The sequence below is a fragment of the Rhinatrema bivittatum genome, chromosome 3 (assembly GCF_901001135.1).
Source record: "Rhinatrema bivittatum chromosome 3, aRhiBiv1.1, whole genome shotgun sequence".
In the NCBI taxonomy this organism is placed as follows: Eukaryota; Metazoa; Chordata; class Amphibia; order Gymnophiona; family Rhinatrematidae; genus Rhinatrema; species Rhinatrema bivittatum.
In genome coordinates, this window is record NC_042617.1 from 241,992,913 (window position 1) to 242,011,788 (window position 18,876).

Sequence of the window (18,876 nt, forward strand, 5' to 3'; positions counted from 1 at the left end):
AATTGTGTAAGAGGAGAGGAATTTGCAGGTCGATAGAAGTATGTTGATGAATGATTTTGTAGATAACGGAGATGGATTTGTAGAGAATTCTGAAGTGCACTGGCAGCCAATGAAGGCTTTTTAGAATAGGGGAGATGTGATCTCTTCTTCTGGTGTTTGTTAATATTCGTGCTGCAGCATTTTGTACCATCTGAAGCGGTTTGGTATAGGAGGAAGGGAGACCTAGTAGGATAGAATTGCAATAGTCTAACTTTGAAAAAACTAATGCCTGAAGGATTGTTCTAAAGTCCTGCAAGTGAAAGAGAGGTCTTATCCTTTTCAAGACTTGGAGTTTGTGAAAACAGTCTTTGGTAGTTTTGTTGATAGATGCTTTCAAATTCATCCGATTGTCAATTAAAACTCCAAAGTCTCTCAGTTGCGTGGATTGTGGGATGCCAGGGTGAGTGGAAGTGATGTTACTGTTCTCGGGAGAGTTGAGCAGGAGTTCGGTTTTGGAGGAATTTAATACTAAGTTTAGACTAGTGAGGAGGAGTTTGATTTGTGGCGGCAGTTTTCCCAGTGATCTAGTGTTTTCAAGTATGTGTCTTTTAACAGGAATTATTATCTGAATATCGTCCGCATATAGAAAATGTTTTAGATTGAGGCTGGAGAGGAGCTGACATGGCGGTAAGAGATAGATGTTAAAGAGCGTAGGGGACAGAGAGGAACCCTGTGGGACTCCTACAGTTGAATTGTAACGTGATGATTCTTTGTTTGGATTTTAACCTTGTAGCCTCTGTTGTTGAGAAAAGTTTTGAACCAATTAAGTGCGGCGCCAGTAATTCCTATTGCCGCCAACTGATTTATGAGGATGGAGTGATTGTACATTCACATAGATGTGAATATGTACACCCTAAAATTTGCACTGACAAGCTGCTGCATGTGTGGGGCTTACTTTTTAAATAAGTCTGCAGCAAAGGGGCTGAGCCCGAAGTACATGCTCGGCTTAAAATGTACATACTACTTTTATCACAGCTTCAATCTATTTAGTACATAGATATAGCGAGTACATAGAATCGACAGTTTTGTAGGATAGGGTGCTGTTAATAGTGGTCAGATGCTTCTGAGGCTACTTTTTAGTGCTCACAACAAAAAAACTGTTTGCATTAACAGTAAGTATTGTTTCAGCAAGCACATGAAAAAAAAAATGTGTGCAAGCTTTAGTACATAGCCCCCAAAGAAATCAAAGGTCATCTTATTAAACATTATATTTAAAACAACATGTTAAAAATAGCCTCAAATGGACATATTTCAAAACAAATGTCTGTCAGGACAAATGTATAAACAATTCAAATATGAAAGTTTGTGTCTATACACACACACACCACATATTTATTTATTTTGGTTTTTTATATACCGACATTCTTGTAGAAATTACAAATCACACCGGTTTCCAAAGAACAAAAAACTTTGCATGAGAGCATTACATGGAACAAAGTGACAAGTAACAATATTGAGCTAACATCATTCTCAAAGTAAATGCATCATTCTTAAAGTAAATACAGAGTATAATTCGACAATTATTAACTAAATAAAATTTAAGTACAAAATATTTACAAACGGGAGTTTATAGTTTCTTAATAGCTTTATGGCTAATCATAACTAAAGAGACAGTGTTAAGTGTTGGACCAGTTGGTCAAGGTTGGTCATTGTTGTAAGAGGAATCTCAATCAGGGAATGCTAACTTGAAGAGCCATGTTTTAAGTTTTTTCTTGAAAGACGGGGGACATGGATCTTGTCTGAGATCTGGGGGAAGAGCATTCCAATTTGAAGGGCCGGCTGTAGAAAGTGTTCATTTACTACCAGGGGTTTTCGCTAGTGGAACGTGTAGTGTACCTTGATAGGCTCCTCCTCATATTAGGGGCTGTGCCCATTTGCCAACCCTGCCCTGGGGCTCTCAGTGAAGTCTATGTTCCTGCCTATGTGTAAACTGGAAGGAATGCCTGGGTGAGGCTCTTGACTATTAACATACTGATAAGACTGTTTAGCAACTTAATTAAAGTGTGGAAATATCGACCCCCAACCCCAACCCAATTATTGACAGTCTCTGTATCTTAAGGGAAACCTGAAAAAAAAATTGGAGTTTAGAATTGCATGACAACTTCAAAGATCATGTTTTATGATTTCTTGACATGCATGTGTGTTATAGGCATGGGAATCTTTAATCAAACAGGTGCAGCCACCTTCCCATCCTTGGCTGCCGAATGGCTGTACTATGGTCCCTCCTACGTGGCTGTGTGTTCCAGGGGTTACTGGTGTCAATTCAGGCCCTAGACTAGTGTGTGTTGTTATACTCTATCCAAGCTGTGTTTTCTTGTTGGCTGAGAGCTGCAACGGCTATCTGTTAATAATCAAGTTTTGTGTATGTGTGTGTATATATATATATATATATATATATATATATATATATATATATATTTATTTATTTAGTTTAGGTCAGTAAGCATTATTTACTATGAAGTCTGTGGGGGGGGGGTCTGCAAAACCTTTTGTGGCTGAAAAAGGGGTCCGTGTTCCCTGATGATACTCAGATTGATGGTGGTGACCCTGGAGGTGGTTATGTCAGCTTTGTTCCATCTCCATCTGCTGGTAGAGGGGCATAACCCAATCTTAATCTCCACTACAGCTGAGTGCAGACCTCCATCAGCAGGTGGCATCGAATTGAACAGTCTTGAGACTGTGGGCTCCAACGAGATGGAGTGCACTGAAGAGGATGCATATGTTCCCTCGCTCACGGCACCACCTCCAGGGTCACCACCATCAATCCGAGTATCATCAGGGACCACGGACCCCTTTTTCAGCCACAAAAGGTTTTGCAGACCCCCCCCCACACACACACACAGACACACAGACTTCTTTGATTTTTGCATGCCATAATATACAAAATTTCATAGTAAATAATGCTTACTGACCTAAACTGAATAAAAAGGGAGGGCAATTTCCTAAGCTATTTAAAAATTGTGACCAAAAAGGTGGATGGTTTTCAAATAACTTATGAGGAGAGATTGAAGAACTTAAATATGTATACCCTGGAGGAAAGGAGGAGCAGGGGGTGATACAGACTTTCAGATACTTCAAAGGTTTTAATGATCCAAAGTCAATGACAAACCTTTCCCATTGAAAAAAAATCAGCAGAACTAGGAGTCATGATTTAAAACTCCAGGGAGGAAGACTCGAATCAATGTCAGGAAATATTTCTTCATAGAGAGGGTGGTGGATGCCTGGAACGCCCTTCCGGAGGAAGTGGTGAAGACCAAAACTGTGAAGGATTTCAAAGGGGCATGGAATAAACACTATGGATCCATAAAGTCTTGAGGATGAGAATGAAGAGAAGAGGCATGGGGGTGGCTTGCGGGAATGTCAGCTACTACCTGGTGATTAATACCCATATTCAATAATTATACACACGGTTAATGCGACTCCAACATTGCTCTATGCTTCAACGGCAAGAGGAAATGTGGGGAAAAGGATTTGCATTCACAAATAAGCGTGGAAGTAGCTTGCTTGTTGCGGCGGTTACTACCCCGAACCAATTAAGCCTGATAATTCACTTTGAATACATATACAGTGCAGCTCACTGCTTCACGGCAGAGGGGAATGAAAAAAGAGGATTTATATTCAGACAACAACCCACAAGGACTAAATTGCACAGGCTGAGTAAACAAATAAGCCTGGGAGTAGCTTCCTTATTGCGGTGGTTACTACCACTAACAAATTAGGCTTGATACTTTACTTTGATGCAACTCCAGCACCACTCTCTACATTAGGGATGTGAATCGTTTTTCAACGATTAAAATTATCGTCCGATAATGTTAATATCGTCTTAAATCGTTATAGAACACGATACAATAGAAATTCTAACGATTTATCGTTAAAAATCGTTAAATCGTGTTAGTGCGCACTAACGGGAGTTAGTGCGCACTAACTCCCAGTTAGTGCGCACTAACTCCGATTTAGTGCGCACTAACTCGATTTAGTGCGCACTAACTCGATTTAGTGCGCACTAACTGAAAATGATACAAATAAACACTTTCCAGGTCACTGAAGGTCAGTTAGGAATGAATATGTGTTCCTATTGGCTGGCTGCCCTCTTATCTATTGATGTTACCAAGGTTACCACTGAGGTGATGGTTGGGGGGATGGGAAATGGAACTGGAAACTAACGAACACCAACAGAAAATGAAACAAAGTGTTCACACTTCCCAGGTCAGTAAAGGTCACTTAGGAATGAATATGTATTCCTATTGGCTGGCTGTGCTCTTATCTATTGATGTTACCAAGGCTAACACTGAGGTAATGGTTGGGGGGATGTGAAATGGAAACAGTTGGAAGCTTGACAAAAAAAGTAATCTAATGATCAGCACTCACGTGACTAGAACTTGTTTGTTTATTATTTTTGTTAGCAGGCACCTGAAATGCTAGTGCATGTTGAATTTGCCAATCACTGTGCATTTTAGAAAGGTGGTCCTGGCTGGAACTGTACACAGTTCAAATATATGTAATTGATTGTTGGTAAGTGTAGATTTTAAGTGATTTTCCTGCACACAGTGCCCTAACCCTGGCACCAGGGGTGTTGTGATCTTCCTGCACACAGTGCCCTAACCCTGATACCAGTCTGAGACAGCTCCCTCCCTGCATTACTAGTGAGAGGCTGGCTTCACAGACAGGGGGGAGCTGCCTGACCCTCACTCCTCCGGGGTGATCTTCCTGCACACAGTGCCCTATCCCTGATACCATGGGTGTTGTGATCTTCCTGCATGCAGTGCCCTATCCCTATTAATACCAGGAGTGTTGTGATCTTCCTGCACGCAGTGCCCTATCCCTAATACCAGGGGTGTTGTGATCTTCCTGCATGCAGTGCCCTATCCCTGATACCGGGATGTGTGCAAGAAGATCCCAACACCCCCGGTATCAGGAATAGGGCACTGTGTGCAGGAAGATCACAATACCCCTGGTATCAGGGTTAGGGCACAAATTCTAGTCACATTGACTGATCACATTACTTGTTTTGTCAAGCTACCAACTGTTTCCATTTCCCATCCCCCATATACTGTCAGTGGGAAGCTTGGTAACATGAATAAATAAGAGGGCAGCCAATAGGAATACATATTCATTCCTAAACTGACCTTAACTGACCTGAAAAGTGTCAAATTGTATCATTTTCAGTTAGTGCGCACTAACTCTCCGTTAGTGCGCACTAATCGGAAAAAACGATTTTTAACGATTTTTTAACTAAAAAATCGTGCCTAACACGATTTTCTTGCCCTGCCACACGATTTCTATCGTTAAGACGATATGGAAAACGATTCACATCCCTACTCTACATCAATGGCAGGGGTGGAAGGAAATTAGAACCAAAAAGTTACCAATAAGGGCCCTGACCTCAGCGGTCAGAGTAACAGATAAGTATGAGAAAAATAAGTGTGAAAGCTTGCTGGGCAGACTGGATGGGCCGTTTGGTCTTCTTCTGCCATCATTTCTATGTTTCTATGCCCTCTTAATTAAACATTGAAGCCCACTCCAGCTGCAAAGAAGAAAAGGAAACAAGTTCAAAAAAAGTTCCAGCTTGGCAACTCAGTGTGACTCGGCTGAAAATCAACACTGGTACCTGCAGACCTGCAATCTAATTTTCAGAAAAAACTGCCCACAGAGTTTCCTTTTGAGAATTTGGGCCATTGAGGGAAAGCCAGTACTTTTGTACCATTGTACTTTGCATTCAGTTTGAAGTAGATGCGTGAAAGTGTGCCTAAGCATTTAAATTTAAATCCCTGCATGTACTTTCCCTCCCCCAACTTAGGCCTGCTCCATATTTTCGCCTGCAGGTAAAAGTCTGCATGCTGTTCACCAGGGCTGGTGCAAGGGGATTAGGCGCCCTAGGCACCTTCTGTCTTGAGCGCGCTCGCCCCCGGTGTCGGCTCCAACTCTGACTCCTACCTCGTTCTCGGTTTTCTGGGCCACGAGCAGGTTGGGCACTGCTCACGACCCACCAAATCTCCACTCCTCTTTGCCGCCGCCGCTCTTGCCCCTTAAAGGTTAGCACCCTAGGCCCAACCCTAGTGCTTCCGCCATTCCTGCTGTTCACAGCATGGGTAATTTTCCCCTCAGTGGTAAGCAATAGTTCTTTTCAAACGGCCTTTTTACTTTGGTAAACAGGTGTTTAGCTGCATAAAAAATTTACAAACTTACCATCCCTGAAAATTGACCCACTTTAAGCCTTCTTTTCTTTTCTACTTTTTTAGAAAGTGAAAGTAACAAAAAAAAAGCCTACAATACCTGAGTGTAATCCGCTTTGAAGTGCCAAAAAGCAGAATATAAAAATATAATAAAATATAAAATAAAATTTGATTTTAGAAAAAGCAAAACAATAGCCTACTTTTCAACAGGAAGAAGGCTCTATGTCAGTCTGTGTGTCCCTCTGAATAACTTATGTTTAATGTCACAACATCTATTTGTTGTCTCGTCCTCCCTCCTCGATCTCTGAAGCTCATCTCTCCCTCCTGGTCTATAGTGGTCCTCTATTCCGTCCTCTCAATCCCTCTCTATCTCTAGTTCAGTATAAATCAAGGGGTCCTCTATCTCCCCTGATAGGCTGTCCTCTACTCTTATTCCCCTTAGTAATGTCAATCATGGATTCCTGTCTCCTTATCTTTTTCTTTCTTCATTCCTGTCTCTTTCCTCTCACTGTTAACCATAGTCCTATTTTCTTTTCTTCCTTCATTCCTGTCTCATTCCTTTCCCAGTCTATCCTCTCATACTGTCAACCCCAGTCCCATTTCCTCCTTCCTCTCAATCATTCTACTCATGTTTTTAGTGCAGCTCTCAATCTCTCTCTGTCAGGCCAGCAGGAGAGCATGTGGCACTAGTGGGAAATGCTTCTCACTGTAATCACCCTGCTTTCTCCTGCTTTCCTCAGTGTACAGCAATGTCTGCTGAATGTTTTAACAGCTGCAAATGGCCCCTTTCTTCCCCCCATTCTCACAAAGTGCAGCAGTGGAGTTTATGACTCTTAAAGACTGCAGTCGATCCTCTCTTATCTGCCTCTGCCAGACAGGCAGCAGTATGGTTTGAGGCTCCTAATGGGTGCAAATGGTCCATCTCTGTTGCTCCTCCTCCTGGTCTGTAGCAATGTGGGTTCAAGTTTCCAAGCAGCAATAAGCCCAACTCTCACTTTCCTAGCCTGAAGCAGCAACTCAGCTAATCACAGGTAGCAGCTGCCTGCTCTTTTTCTCCATAGCTAAACTTCTTTGCATCCCTACTGGTGAACCCCCTGGGATAGTCTTGTGGACCCCAGGTTGGGAACCACTGCTATAGAATATTCAAGTGTGGGGGTGACTTGCAGGTTCTCTGTGGGATGAAGGAATAAGGGTAGATGTCTGTGTGTGCGAGTTAGAAGGGGAAGGTGTGGAAGATTTTTGAATGATAGGTTGCAGGGAAGGTTCCAATTAGTTTTAGAATTCAATACAAGATAATTACACTGGTCCATAAACTTCTTCAGAATGATTCTATCCCATGGTTCAACTCTGTATTTCGAACCTGTAGACCTAACCAAGTGCTAAGATCCAAGAACAAGAACCTCCTAGCAGTACCTTCTATTAAAGTAGCACAACTTGGAATTACAAAAGAGCAAACTTTTTCGGTGGCAGCACCAGAGATATGGAATTCTCTTCCTGAGCAGTTACACTTGATATCGTGTAGCAGGAATTTAAAAAAAACAAAAAAAGAACCCCTTAAAGACGCATTTATTCAAAACAGTCTTTGACGGTACATAAAGCATATGAAGGAAACACAATGTGTAGCAGGCTATTACAAGAATGTTTTTGTTTCTGAATTAATTTGTTTGCACTGCTTTGCTATTATGTTTTTAATATGTATCATTTGTAAACCGCCTCGAACCACGGGATATATGTGGGCAAGAAACTGATTTTAATAATTTAAATAAGATTGTGTAGAGAAGTAGGTGGGAAGTGCATGTTGCGTCGCAGTGGTGAATTGGAGGATCGTGCTCGCCAGAGCCGGTGGCCACGTGGACAGCAGCGATGCATTACCTGAACCTCCCTGATTCGGGGCAAGGGGAGCACGCTTCAGTGGCGGGCTGGGAAGACCCGAAGGCCTGTCGGAAGAGGCCCTTCTGTGTTTCGCGGCCTGGCTAGCCCGACTGGGTCCTGGCGATGACTCGGCTGACCCGGTGCTGAGGGCATAGGAGCCCGACGCAACCTCCTTTAGTTTCACAATTTTTGCGGCCCGCTGACATTGGGCCTGAGGGGACATGCGCCCGCAGTCCCTGCAAGCAGCCTGATTATGGCCTGGACCAAGGCAGATGTAACATCGCTGATGGCCATCAGTCGCAGACAATCTTGCCACACTGGCAAAATTTGAAGCCAGGCAGCCACGGTATAATGCTGGTGTTTTTTTAAGGTTTTTTTTTCCTCAGAGAAGAACGACTAGAGCACTCCGTGTGCGACCAGCAGCGCGGAAAAAAAACAGACTGAGGCAGACCGGAGCTGCGAGGAAGTAGCACACAAGCACACTTGCTGAAAACTATAAGCTAAGAGAAGCTCCGCCACCTGGCCACCCGGAGGACAACCCAGACAGCAGGGCTAAATCATCCCTGCTTATCTACGGGAACAGTCAGACATTTATATACCTTTAAGGTGTAAATGCATAGGAAGCTGGCCTCTTTCAACAGAAAGGCGGCTCTGGAATGAGAACTAATGGGATGAGGATGAAAAAGGATGCACTCAGGCATAATTTTTTTTTTTTTATGCATTTTTAAATAATCATTTAAGAAATTCTTGAAAGAGGTAACATACAATCACATTACCAAATAGGAAATCTTAAATACTCAGAGTATCAGAAACAGAAGAAAGAATAGTAAAGCCAAATATTCCAAGTCCTCAAACCTGGAGAGACCAATACACAATTTGAAAGGAAATAAAGAAATACTAGCAAAAATGGAACCAAATACATAAAGAAAAATCCCAGGCATTATGAGATTATACAGCATCAGAAGTAGGTATATCACTTAAGGAAGAAGTTCAATCAGAAAGAAAATTAGAGAGTTGAAAAGGATGAAAGAAGATAAGACATCACGATATTTAATAAGATTTTTACATGGGTATTTTATTCCTCTTAAAGTCTTATTATGAGAAACTGAATACTCTTGGTCTTATGAGAAACCAAGAATACTCTTGGTCTTATTATGAGAAACTGCTTCCTCTTTTTTTTGGGTTTGTTTCACCAGATCTGGAAACATTTGAACCTTCAAATGAAGAAAATGTTCCATGCGATGTCTAAAGAACATCCTAAGGATCCAATCTCTGTCCAATTCAAGTAAAAAAGATATAATTAAAGTTTCTGGTTGAGCCAACTCAGTATCAGATGATTCTAAGATCTCAGAAACGTCTAGAAGTGAAAGAATTTTAATATTCTGACCCTCTATAGATTTTCTCTTAAAAGGTAATAGGTAATAAATTTTAGCAATTGGTGGTAATGTTTGTTCTGACAAGTTTAAGATCTCCAAAGCATATCTGGTCCACATGTCCTTTGCTGATACAAGAGGAACTTTAGGAAAATTTATTAACCATAGATTCCTTCCACGAATTTGGTTCTCCAAATTTTCAAGCTTATTTGTAAGGAATTGATTTTCTCTCATTAAAACTGGTTTTAACTCGTTTAAATTCCCAATATTTTGTTTCACAATCTCATAAGTCCGAGCAGTTTTAACACTTTCCTCTTGTAAAGACCTGACTTGTATCTCAATCTCACTAACTTTCTTAACCACAGGATTCAGTTGGAGCATAATATTAGAATTTAAAGTAACAATCGCTTCCCAAATTGTTTCTAAAGAAAAAACAATGGGTCTTACCATAGCAAAGACCTTTGTTTGGGAAGTTCCATCTGATACAGCTTCACCCTGTGAGGCATCTGCTTCATAGTGCTGTAAAAGTCCTCTGGCAAGAATCTCCCCTGGAACACTGAGAACATCGGACTCCAAAACAGTGTCTGCAAGCACAGTGGTCTCGGAATGGCCCTTGATCTCCGCGACATCAATAAACGATGAGGACAAATGCTGTGTGATGGTTCTAGACACTGCAAGATTCACAGGGGCCATTCTTTCAGCCGGCAATAAAGATGTAAGAGTCATGGATTGGGTCAGGTGTTCCATCTTCAGGTGTTCCATCTTCATGACCCACTTCCAGCTGAAGAGTTCCACAATGCACATGAGCATCCATCGGACATGTAGGTGGGCCATCTGGGGGGGGCTTCCGAGACTACCCTCTCCCTGGCCCTCCGTTTTCGGCTGGAATGGGGCATGAGTATCCTCTTGAAAAAGCAAAGAAAAGAGATGCCTCAGCATGCAGAAGCTAGTGTGCGCCATCTTGGATCTCCACACTCAGGCATAATCTAAAGAAATACCACATTGGGCAACTTTAATCTGTAAAGCAATTTATAAATATTGTTAAATAAATCATTTCTTTACAGAAAACATGGTGGATTCATTGCATCCCAGTGAAGGCAGTCAAGATAAAGGAAGTATCTGAATTCAAGAAAGCATGGGACATCACAGGGAATCTTGGAGAGAGTTGTAGAGATTATACAGTTGAGCAGTTGGTTTGAATCGGCAAAATGGATAAGCCATATGGTCTTTTTCTGCCATGACATTTCTGAGGACTAGCTTTTAAAAGTATACAATTAAGCTAAGCAATACTTCCAGAATCGCTGTCAACCAGACTGCCCTTTAACAGAGCCACAGAGCCTATAGTAAATGCTCTGGCCTCGATTTACCACTATTCTTAACCAACTCCTCACCAAACAAGGGTTTCATCTGAAGAAAAAGTTTAAAGACATTTATTTATTTTATTTAACATTTTTATATACAGACATTCGTTAGGAACATCACATTGGTTTCCATCATAGAGGCACTGTCTGCTAACCAATGGCAGAGTCATAGCAACCTCCTAGCCAAAATGAATGAAGCCATGTTCATCCTCTGATTCTTCTGGAAGCTGTTGGATCCAATGCACAAGGGCCCTTACCACAAAGCCTCTGCACAACAAAACTTGCTATGAAAGGACTGCAACCTCAAAAGACTGCTCAAGGAGCACCGCAATCTTTTGGTTGTAGAAATCCCAGGGAGCCATATTGCTCTCTACAGTAATTATGGTCTTGCGCATCACTGTTGATACCAGAGCAATCAACCATATTCAACAGAGGGGAAATGGCTTTATCATTGCCTCAGGGTGCTCCTATTCAGTCATCATATCCAGTGCAGTAAAATTTTTCTTACCTGATAATTTTCTTTCCTTGAGTCTTGCTAGATCATTCCATTACTCTTGGGATTATCTCTTTGTTAATCTGTCAGAGACAGTGGATATACTTTTCATGCCCTCATTTCTGATCATAAAAAAAGGGAGTGATAGTAGGTCCTTGCCAGTAGCTTCCTGCCAAAGCACCGGACAACTACCCCTTTTCTTTGCCCTCTCTATTTCCACTTTTCTTCTTACCATTTCCCTCTTTTTTTTGTTCTCCCTTGGTTACCCTCCCTCAGGGAAGGACAAACAGGGGAAGGGTAGGAAGAAGAGAAAGTGAGTCTAGTCACCTTTTGTGACTCTGCTTGTGGCCAGTGTATTCCTGGGTAGAGCATGGACTGGTCTAGCAGGACTCAAGGAAAGAAAATTATCAGGTAAGAACAATTTTACCTTCCTTTTCACCTGCTAGATGAATCCATTACTGTTGAGAGATACCAAAGCTACTGTAGGAACAATTCAAAACAATATTTTCTGAGTATCTTAAAGGAGCATGCTCTCTCTAAACTAAAGAAAATGGAAGGATGACAGCAAGGCATAATGGACATTTTTCTATATGAGACAGATCTGAGAAATAAGGGCCTGGCAAAAAGAATTCCTAGGTTGTAAAATATATCCTTGGCATACGTGGCAGTCTGTCCATTAGCTCTGCTTGAAACAAAGAGCTCTGATACTGATTGGAGGACACATCTCTAATGCCGTTTTGAGACTATGTAGATCCCTTGGCTAAAATGAACTCACTTCTTATAAAAAGTGTGAAACATCCAGAGAGCTATGCTTGGTCCTCATCCATATGCATTGACTGTGCATTCATTATGCATATTCACTTCTATAAAAGTAAGTGAAATAAAGGAGCCAGGATTCCCTTAATCCAAGAGAGCCAGCACAGCTCCAACTGAATACCAACGGACAACAGTCTCAGAACCAGAAGAAACCTGCAAGCCTACTTGACCACAGATACCTATGCCCAGCTGCTAAGTTTTCCTGATCTGCACATAACAAAATATAGATGCAGATGTCCTCACAGACCAAAACTACCCATCTCCTTCAGCTGCTGTTTGCTAGCATGGTAAGAGAACAAATTAACTTTTAATTAAGATGTCTGAAGTTATCTTTAGTTTGGGATAGATAGCTGTGCTTACTCTGAATTAAACCTGTTCAAACTTATGGTCAATAATCTGTTGTGCTGCATTAGAAACACAGAAAGTAAAACTGGCATAATCAGTGAAACGTTACATTAATCCCAAAAGCCGCTTCCTCCTTTACCTGTATGTCCAGCCTGTAGTGCTTGGAAAAGGAGTGCAGGGATGACCAAGTAATGGTCCTGCAGATTTCACTCGAAGAGATAGACTATGTTTGTGCCCAGGAAGATTCCTGTGCTTTAATAGAGTGGATGTGAAGTTGTTGCCAGTGCTTGCCTTCTGTTTAGCATATACGCTGAATAGAGGGTCTCTTAGATCCATCTCGCTAGCACTGCCTGGCTGTTTTTCCCCTTATGAGGAACAATATAAGCAATCTATTGGATTTCCTGAAAGGTTTGTTATCTTCAGGTATCTTAGTATTACATTTTCTGGATGTATGCTGGGAAGACTACTCTCCGCCCCTTTATATTCCCTCTTTCTGAAAACTGGCAGCAACATTGCCTGATTCAGATGAAGGCAAACATGATCTTTGTAAGGAATGAGGGTACCAGCTTAAAAGTGACAATGCACGCATATTATTTAAGTAGGGCTCTCTACATGAGAGGGCTTGCAACTCTGAAAATGACTACCAGGAAGGTAGTCTTTAATGACAGATCCTAGATGGAAGCTTCCTTCAGGGGCCAACTTGTCCCATTGAGGAGCAATCTGTCTGAAGGGAGGTTGTACCTACTTCGCCCCTCAAAAAAATGCACAAAATCTAGCTGTGCAGGAACCTGGGTTTCTTTAATGCAGCCTCTGTGGCAGGATATGGCTGCTACCTGCACCCTCAAACAGTTGAGGGCTAAGCCCTTGTCCAGACCCTTTTTTAAAATTTGAGGATTCAAGGAATATCTGTCTTAGCTAAGAAGCTCCATTCTCCTGCCAGAAAGACTCAAATAGCCTCCAGACCCTAATAAGGACTAACAAAGTTGAGTTTTTACAAGCCTTCTGCATAGTTGTCACTACTGCTTACTAGTATCCTCTGCTTCGCATATCAACCTTTTCAAGTGCCAGGCTGATGAAGCTAAAATGCTTTTAATATAGGTTTTTTGAGGTAGAGGTCCCGAGGCCTAATTCCTTCCCACAGTGCCACATAGAATGGCCCACACTTTTCCTTCCCCTCCCAGGCCCCCTCCAGACGATTCACCATTGCTGGAGATCAGTTATTACTGCTGCTAAGCTGCCTGCTATGGCCGCATTCTTGCAGGAGATGTGTGTCATGGCCCCTGGCTCCTCTCGCTTCAAGGTGCCTTTCTCCTTTATTTTTTTTTGCCGGCATCTGAAGCGACCACAATGCTGAAGCCCCAAAAGGAGGGCCTGATCATGCTAGCTGGAGAATGATAGAGAGAGACACAGGAAGGGAGCAAGAGAGATCTTTGGGTACAAAATACAGCTTTCCAGACTTGCTTTTTTTTTTTCTTTTTAAATAGGCCTAGGTCATCTGGGATCCACTATTCCCTAGGGAATGTCTCCTGGGGGAAGAGATCCTCAGTCCCTCAGGAGCTTGGAAAATCTCCCTTAGGTGCCTGCGACCAGGTGAAGACCCATCTGTGAGGCAGCTACACTGGGGGGAAGCAACCCCAGAGCTTGTTTTCCCCAGAACTTAAGGGCTCAACCAGGCCGGGGCCATACCCTGACTGACTCAACACGTTCAAGTATCCTTGTCCCCAGCTGCAGGAGACAGTCACTACTGACAAGGGCCTAAGACTACTCCCCATTTTATGGCCAGAAGTGAGTCATGAAAGAGGTGTGCCCTCTGCCTCTGACAGTTGAGGAACAGGATAATCCCAAAAGTAATAGACTAGTATAGCAAGTGAAAAGAAGGCCCTCTGAAAGGGGAAGAATCTAGAAGGCTTATAAATGCTCTCTAACATGGGATTCCCTTCTGTCATGGACTCTTCCGGGTGTTGCTCCAAAATCCTTAATAGCTTCATCACCTGGGAAACTAAGGAGGACAATTTCTTCTCTCTTAAGAGCCTGAGAATTGATACATTTTCTCCTTTATGGAATACAGCTGCTCTTCCTCTTTATTCTCTAGATCCTCTTGGTTAGTGTTTTTCAACTACTGGTCCATGGATTGGCATCAGTCCTCAGCAGCATTTCTGCGAGTTGCAGATTGGCAGGGATTACAGAAGAATGACGAAGAAGCAAGATCTTCTCTGTAGTGGTACATGCTGCACTAAAACCTGCACCATAGCCAGCAGAGACATTTCTAAATCTTACCTACTTCTCCTGCAGATTTTTTCCCCAGTTGCGACTGATGTTGAGGTCTCATATCTGGGAGGGGAGCAGCAGCAGCTGAATGTTAATAAGCCAACGTGAGACTGAGTCAGAATCTGCTCCACTCTCAGGCACCGTGTGACCATGTCCCATCTTGCCTCTTAAACAGAAGGTGGACCTGAGAGCCAAGCAGACCTAACTCAGTCTCATGTCAGCTTATTAACATTTAGCTGCTACTGCTCCCCTCCCAAAGACAGGGCCTCAGGACCAAGCCCAACTGGAATAAAAAATACCTGGGGTAGATTTCTTTTTTTTTTTTTTTTTTTTTTTTTTTTTTTTTTTAAAGCTGGTGGCTTACTGGGCAAGAAAACATAGGGATGTTTTTTTCTTTTCTGAAAATACTGTTGGCTGGCTGGGAGAGGGATGCAAGGAGAGACAGAGAGGGTTTAGTTTTTATAACAGCTGCTTTCTTCTTAGAAAACAAATTTTAATAAGTGACGTCACCGCTGGGAATGGCTGCCTAAACCAGGAGCTCCACACCCGACCAGACTGCATCAGCCCCCGTCGCGTTACCCCAAGCGATCCCAGAACAAAAAATTGAAGCAGCAGGCTGCCAAAATGCTAGAATGGCGGCCCAGAAGAAAAATAACTGATCTTCAGCATTTTTCCTTCTCTGCAGCAACAATGGAGGCGGGACCTGATGGCAATATGCAGGCCGCACGCATGGCTGAGGAGGTAAGCGAGCCCAGAGCAGAGGGGGCAGGGGGAAGCACCGCCGAGCCATGCAAATTTCATTAAATGGTTAGAGAGCTCAGAGGGGATATGGAAGGACTGAAAAAAGAGCTGCATGGGGTTCTGGATGAAATCCAGAAAGATGTTACAGCACTGGGAAACAGGGTCACAGAGATGGAGGTCTGTTTGGAGGAGCAGGCATCTGAAATTTCTAATTGCAGGTTGGTTCAGGATAAATTGACAAAAACCCAAGATGATCTCCTTAACAGGATTGAGGACCTTGAGAATAGGTCGGAGAGGACACTTAAGGTTTAGGGGACTACCTGAATCTCAGGAACTGCAAGCAAGTTGTCAGCAATATATGTGCCCAAATTCTCAGCACAGAAACTGAACCAGTAAAGGCAGCTACGATCAAAATAGAACGGGCCCATCGCTCGTTGGGAGCCAATCGCTCGGAGAGGCCCAGGGACATTATATCGTGTTTCCACAGCTATGCCCAAAAGGAAGAGATTGCACTCCGGATCCGTAATCTGGGCTCTATATTCTGGGAGAACCACAAGGTGGAGATCTTTCAGGACCTGGCACTGACCACCATCCGCAGATAGCGAGGTTTTTGCGCGATCACTACGACCCTGCGAGCTAATAACATCAGATACCGGTGGTTATTTCTGTTCGGCCTGAGCTTCACGGTTGCCAGAATATCTTCACGAGTATCTTCTGCAGAGGAAGCCGTGGACATATTGCAGGCCGCTGGGATGCCCATTGCAAGATGATTCAGAGTCCTGGAATCCTACCAAACTTTGGAGCGATACCCCAAGGTGGCAAAGGGTCGAGAAGGGAGGCAAGCATTTACGGAGTGGTTCATGTCAGCTTTCTGACCACCCTGACTGATCTACATAGACAGTTTGCATTTTCCTATAATGGGTGAGCCTTGTTGACATCAGCAAGGCGATTCCGCTATGATTTCCCATAAGACTAATTACCTGTGCTAACTGTTAGAGAGGGGTGCGACTATTTTGCACCTATCTCTGGCTTTGTAATGTTTGGGAGGACCCCGGGAGGAAGGGGTCAGGACTTCGATGACATCACACCTTCAGGAGGAGGGAGCCCACCACGGATAGTTGTGGGCAGAGGATCAGGGGCTATTGGGAGTGGGGTTAGGGGAAGGGACATGGAGGAGAAAATGGTTATCAATCAGATACCGATGGGTACCCATCTTAGCTTCGAAAAGAGGTTCAGATGAGGTCCCTGAATTCCTCATTAGGGGGTGGATAATCGGGGAAGTGGCCATATATGCTCTAAGGCTCTAATGTTTTCCAATGGCTGAGCTACGTATACTCTCGATAAATGTTAAAGGTCTGAACTCCCCTACAAAATGGAAACTACTTTTTCAAGAGACAAAAAGGGGTAAGGCAAATATTTTCTGCCAGGAAACCCATTTATTAAAGCGGGCAGAACGGCTCCTCTGGGACGGATTTTTTCCCCAACAATTTTTGGCCTCAGCATCAATTCATCAGAAGTACGGAGAGGTGGGGATATTATTTTCTAAATCCCTGGTCATAGATGTCAAAGAAGTTCACAGGGACCCTTGAGGGACGATACGAAGCTCTGAAAGTATTAATTAATATTTTGCTAACACTCCTCACACTACATGGTCCAAATTCTGGGCAGAGTTCATTCTTACACATTTCTATACTGCTAGAGAACTGGACAGAGGGGAAGGTTATAATTGGTGGGGATTTCAACCTGACCAAGTACCCCTATTTGGATAATTTGAGCTCTACAGCTGGGGGAGGCAGTGTTCATAGAAGGACTTTAAAAAAACTTGACTGGAGATAGGGGGGTTGATTAATATTTGGCACTTGTACAATCTGACCCAGCAAAATTATACTTTCTTCTCACATACCCATCAAACTTACTCTCATATTGACATGTACTTAATTGATAAAGATATGGCGGAAATGGTAACTAGGACAGATATCTGGGATATTATTTGGTCTGATCATGCACCAATATGGCTAGACATTCAGCTAGCTACCAGATCTCTAAGAAGTTAGTATTGGCACTTAAATGACAGTCTATTAAACGACAAAACCTTTGTGGAATCCCTGTCCGGTGATATTCAGGAGTACATACAACTGAATTCCACCAAGGAAGTGACCCCGGGAACGGTCTGGGACTGTTTGAAAGCTGTAGCTAGGGGGAAACTAATCGCTCGGGCAAGCTTCCTTAAAAAGGAGAGAAATGCTTAACGCCTTAGCCTTATGCAGCATATTGCTAAACTATCTCTAAGTCGCAAGAGGTCCCTGGATCCTAACTTACTAGAGGTTCTGCAAGCCGCTAAGAGGGAGCTGCATGCACTTGATTTAGAGAAATAGCATTCCATCTCGATTTGCTGCGACAGAAATATTTTGAATTTGGCAATAAAGCAGTCCGCTTGCTAGCAAGGAAGCTTAAAGAGAGCGCGGCCTAGTCTCTTAATTAAAATCAAGGATTCCACAGGTTCGATGTTGTATGAGGCTAGTGAGATCCGTTCACGCTTCACTCGCTTCTACGAAGAACTGTATGCCTCTGACGACTTGGGGAGCGACTCTATAATAGATGAATACTTACAAAGGGCGGAGCTGCCTTCCTTGTCAGTAGAGGCATGTAAGTTTCTAAATGCTGAGATCACCCTTGCTGAAATCTACCAGACCATTCAGGGACTGAAGCTTGGAAAGTCACCAAGCCTCGATGGGTTCATGGCCACATTTTATAAAACTTTCCAGGCTGAGGTGATCCCACCACTGCTTCGTACTTTCAATACCTAGCGGTCTAAGGGGACCATATCCCCTGAGGCCAATCTAGCTGGTATCACCATCTTAGCCAAGGGTAGAAGAGATCCTGCCTAGATAAGATTTAGAGCGAGCTAGGGAGGAGTTGGCTGTCATGGTACATGTAGTACCAATGACATAGGAAGATACAGGAAGGAGGCTCTGGAGATTAAATTTAGATGTTTAGGTAGGAAACAAATCCAGAACCTCCAAAGTTGCATTCTCAGAAATGCTTCCCATTCCACAAGCAGAACTCCAAAGCCTCAATGCATGGATAAGACACTAGTGCAGGAAAGAAGGTTTTAGGTTTGCTAGGAGCTTAAGAACATTCTGGGGAGGCAGAGCAGAAAGATTCCAGATTACCGTTGTCAACTAAGCAGGTTGTTAATAAAAACAAAAAACATACTTTGAAATGTCTATATACAAATGCTAGAACTCTCAAAAATAAGACGGGAAAGCTAGAATGTACAAAACTAAAGAGGTAGATATAATTGACATCTCAGAGACCTGGTGGAAGGAGGATAACCAACAGGACACAGATACCAGAGTACAAATTATATTGCATTGATAGGATGGATCAAATTG

At 42.9% G+C, this 18,876-nt stretch overlaps 1 protein-coding gene across 3 annotated transcripts in view; it reads right to left on the reverse strand.

Annotated features, from left to right (window-relative positions):
* Nucleotides 1-18,876, reverse strand: part of MAP4K3 (mitogen-activated protein kinase kinase kinase kinase 3) — a 1,052,401-nt gene that overhangs the window by 763,508 nt on the left and 270,017 nt on the right. The window contains exon 3 of one of the 3 annotated variants that reach the window (XM_029594355.1): nt 9,905-10,474. The exons of the other annotated variants lie outside the window; for them this stretch is intronic. Coding sequence (XP_029450215.1) covers nt 9,905-10,086 — 182 coding nt within the window. The 5' untranslated portion in view covers nt 10,087-10,474. The remainder of the gene's footprint in view (nt 1-9,904; nt 10,475-18,876) is intronic. 3 annotated transcript variants of the gene reach the window in all.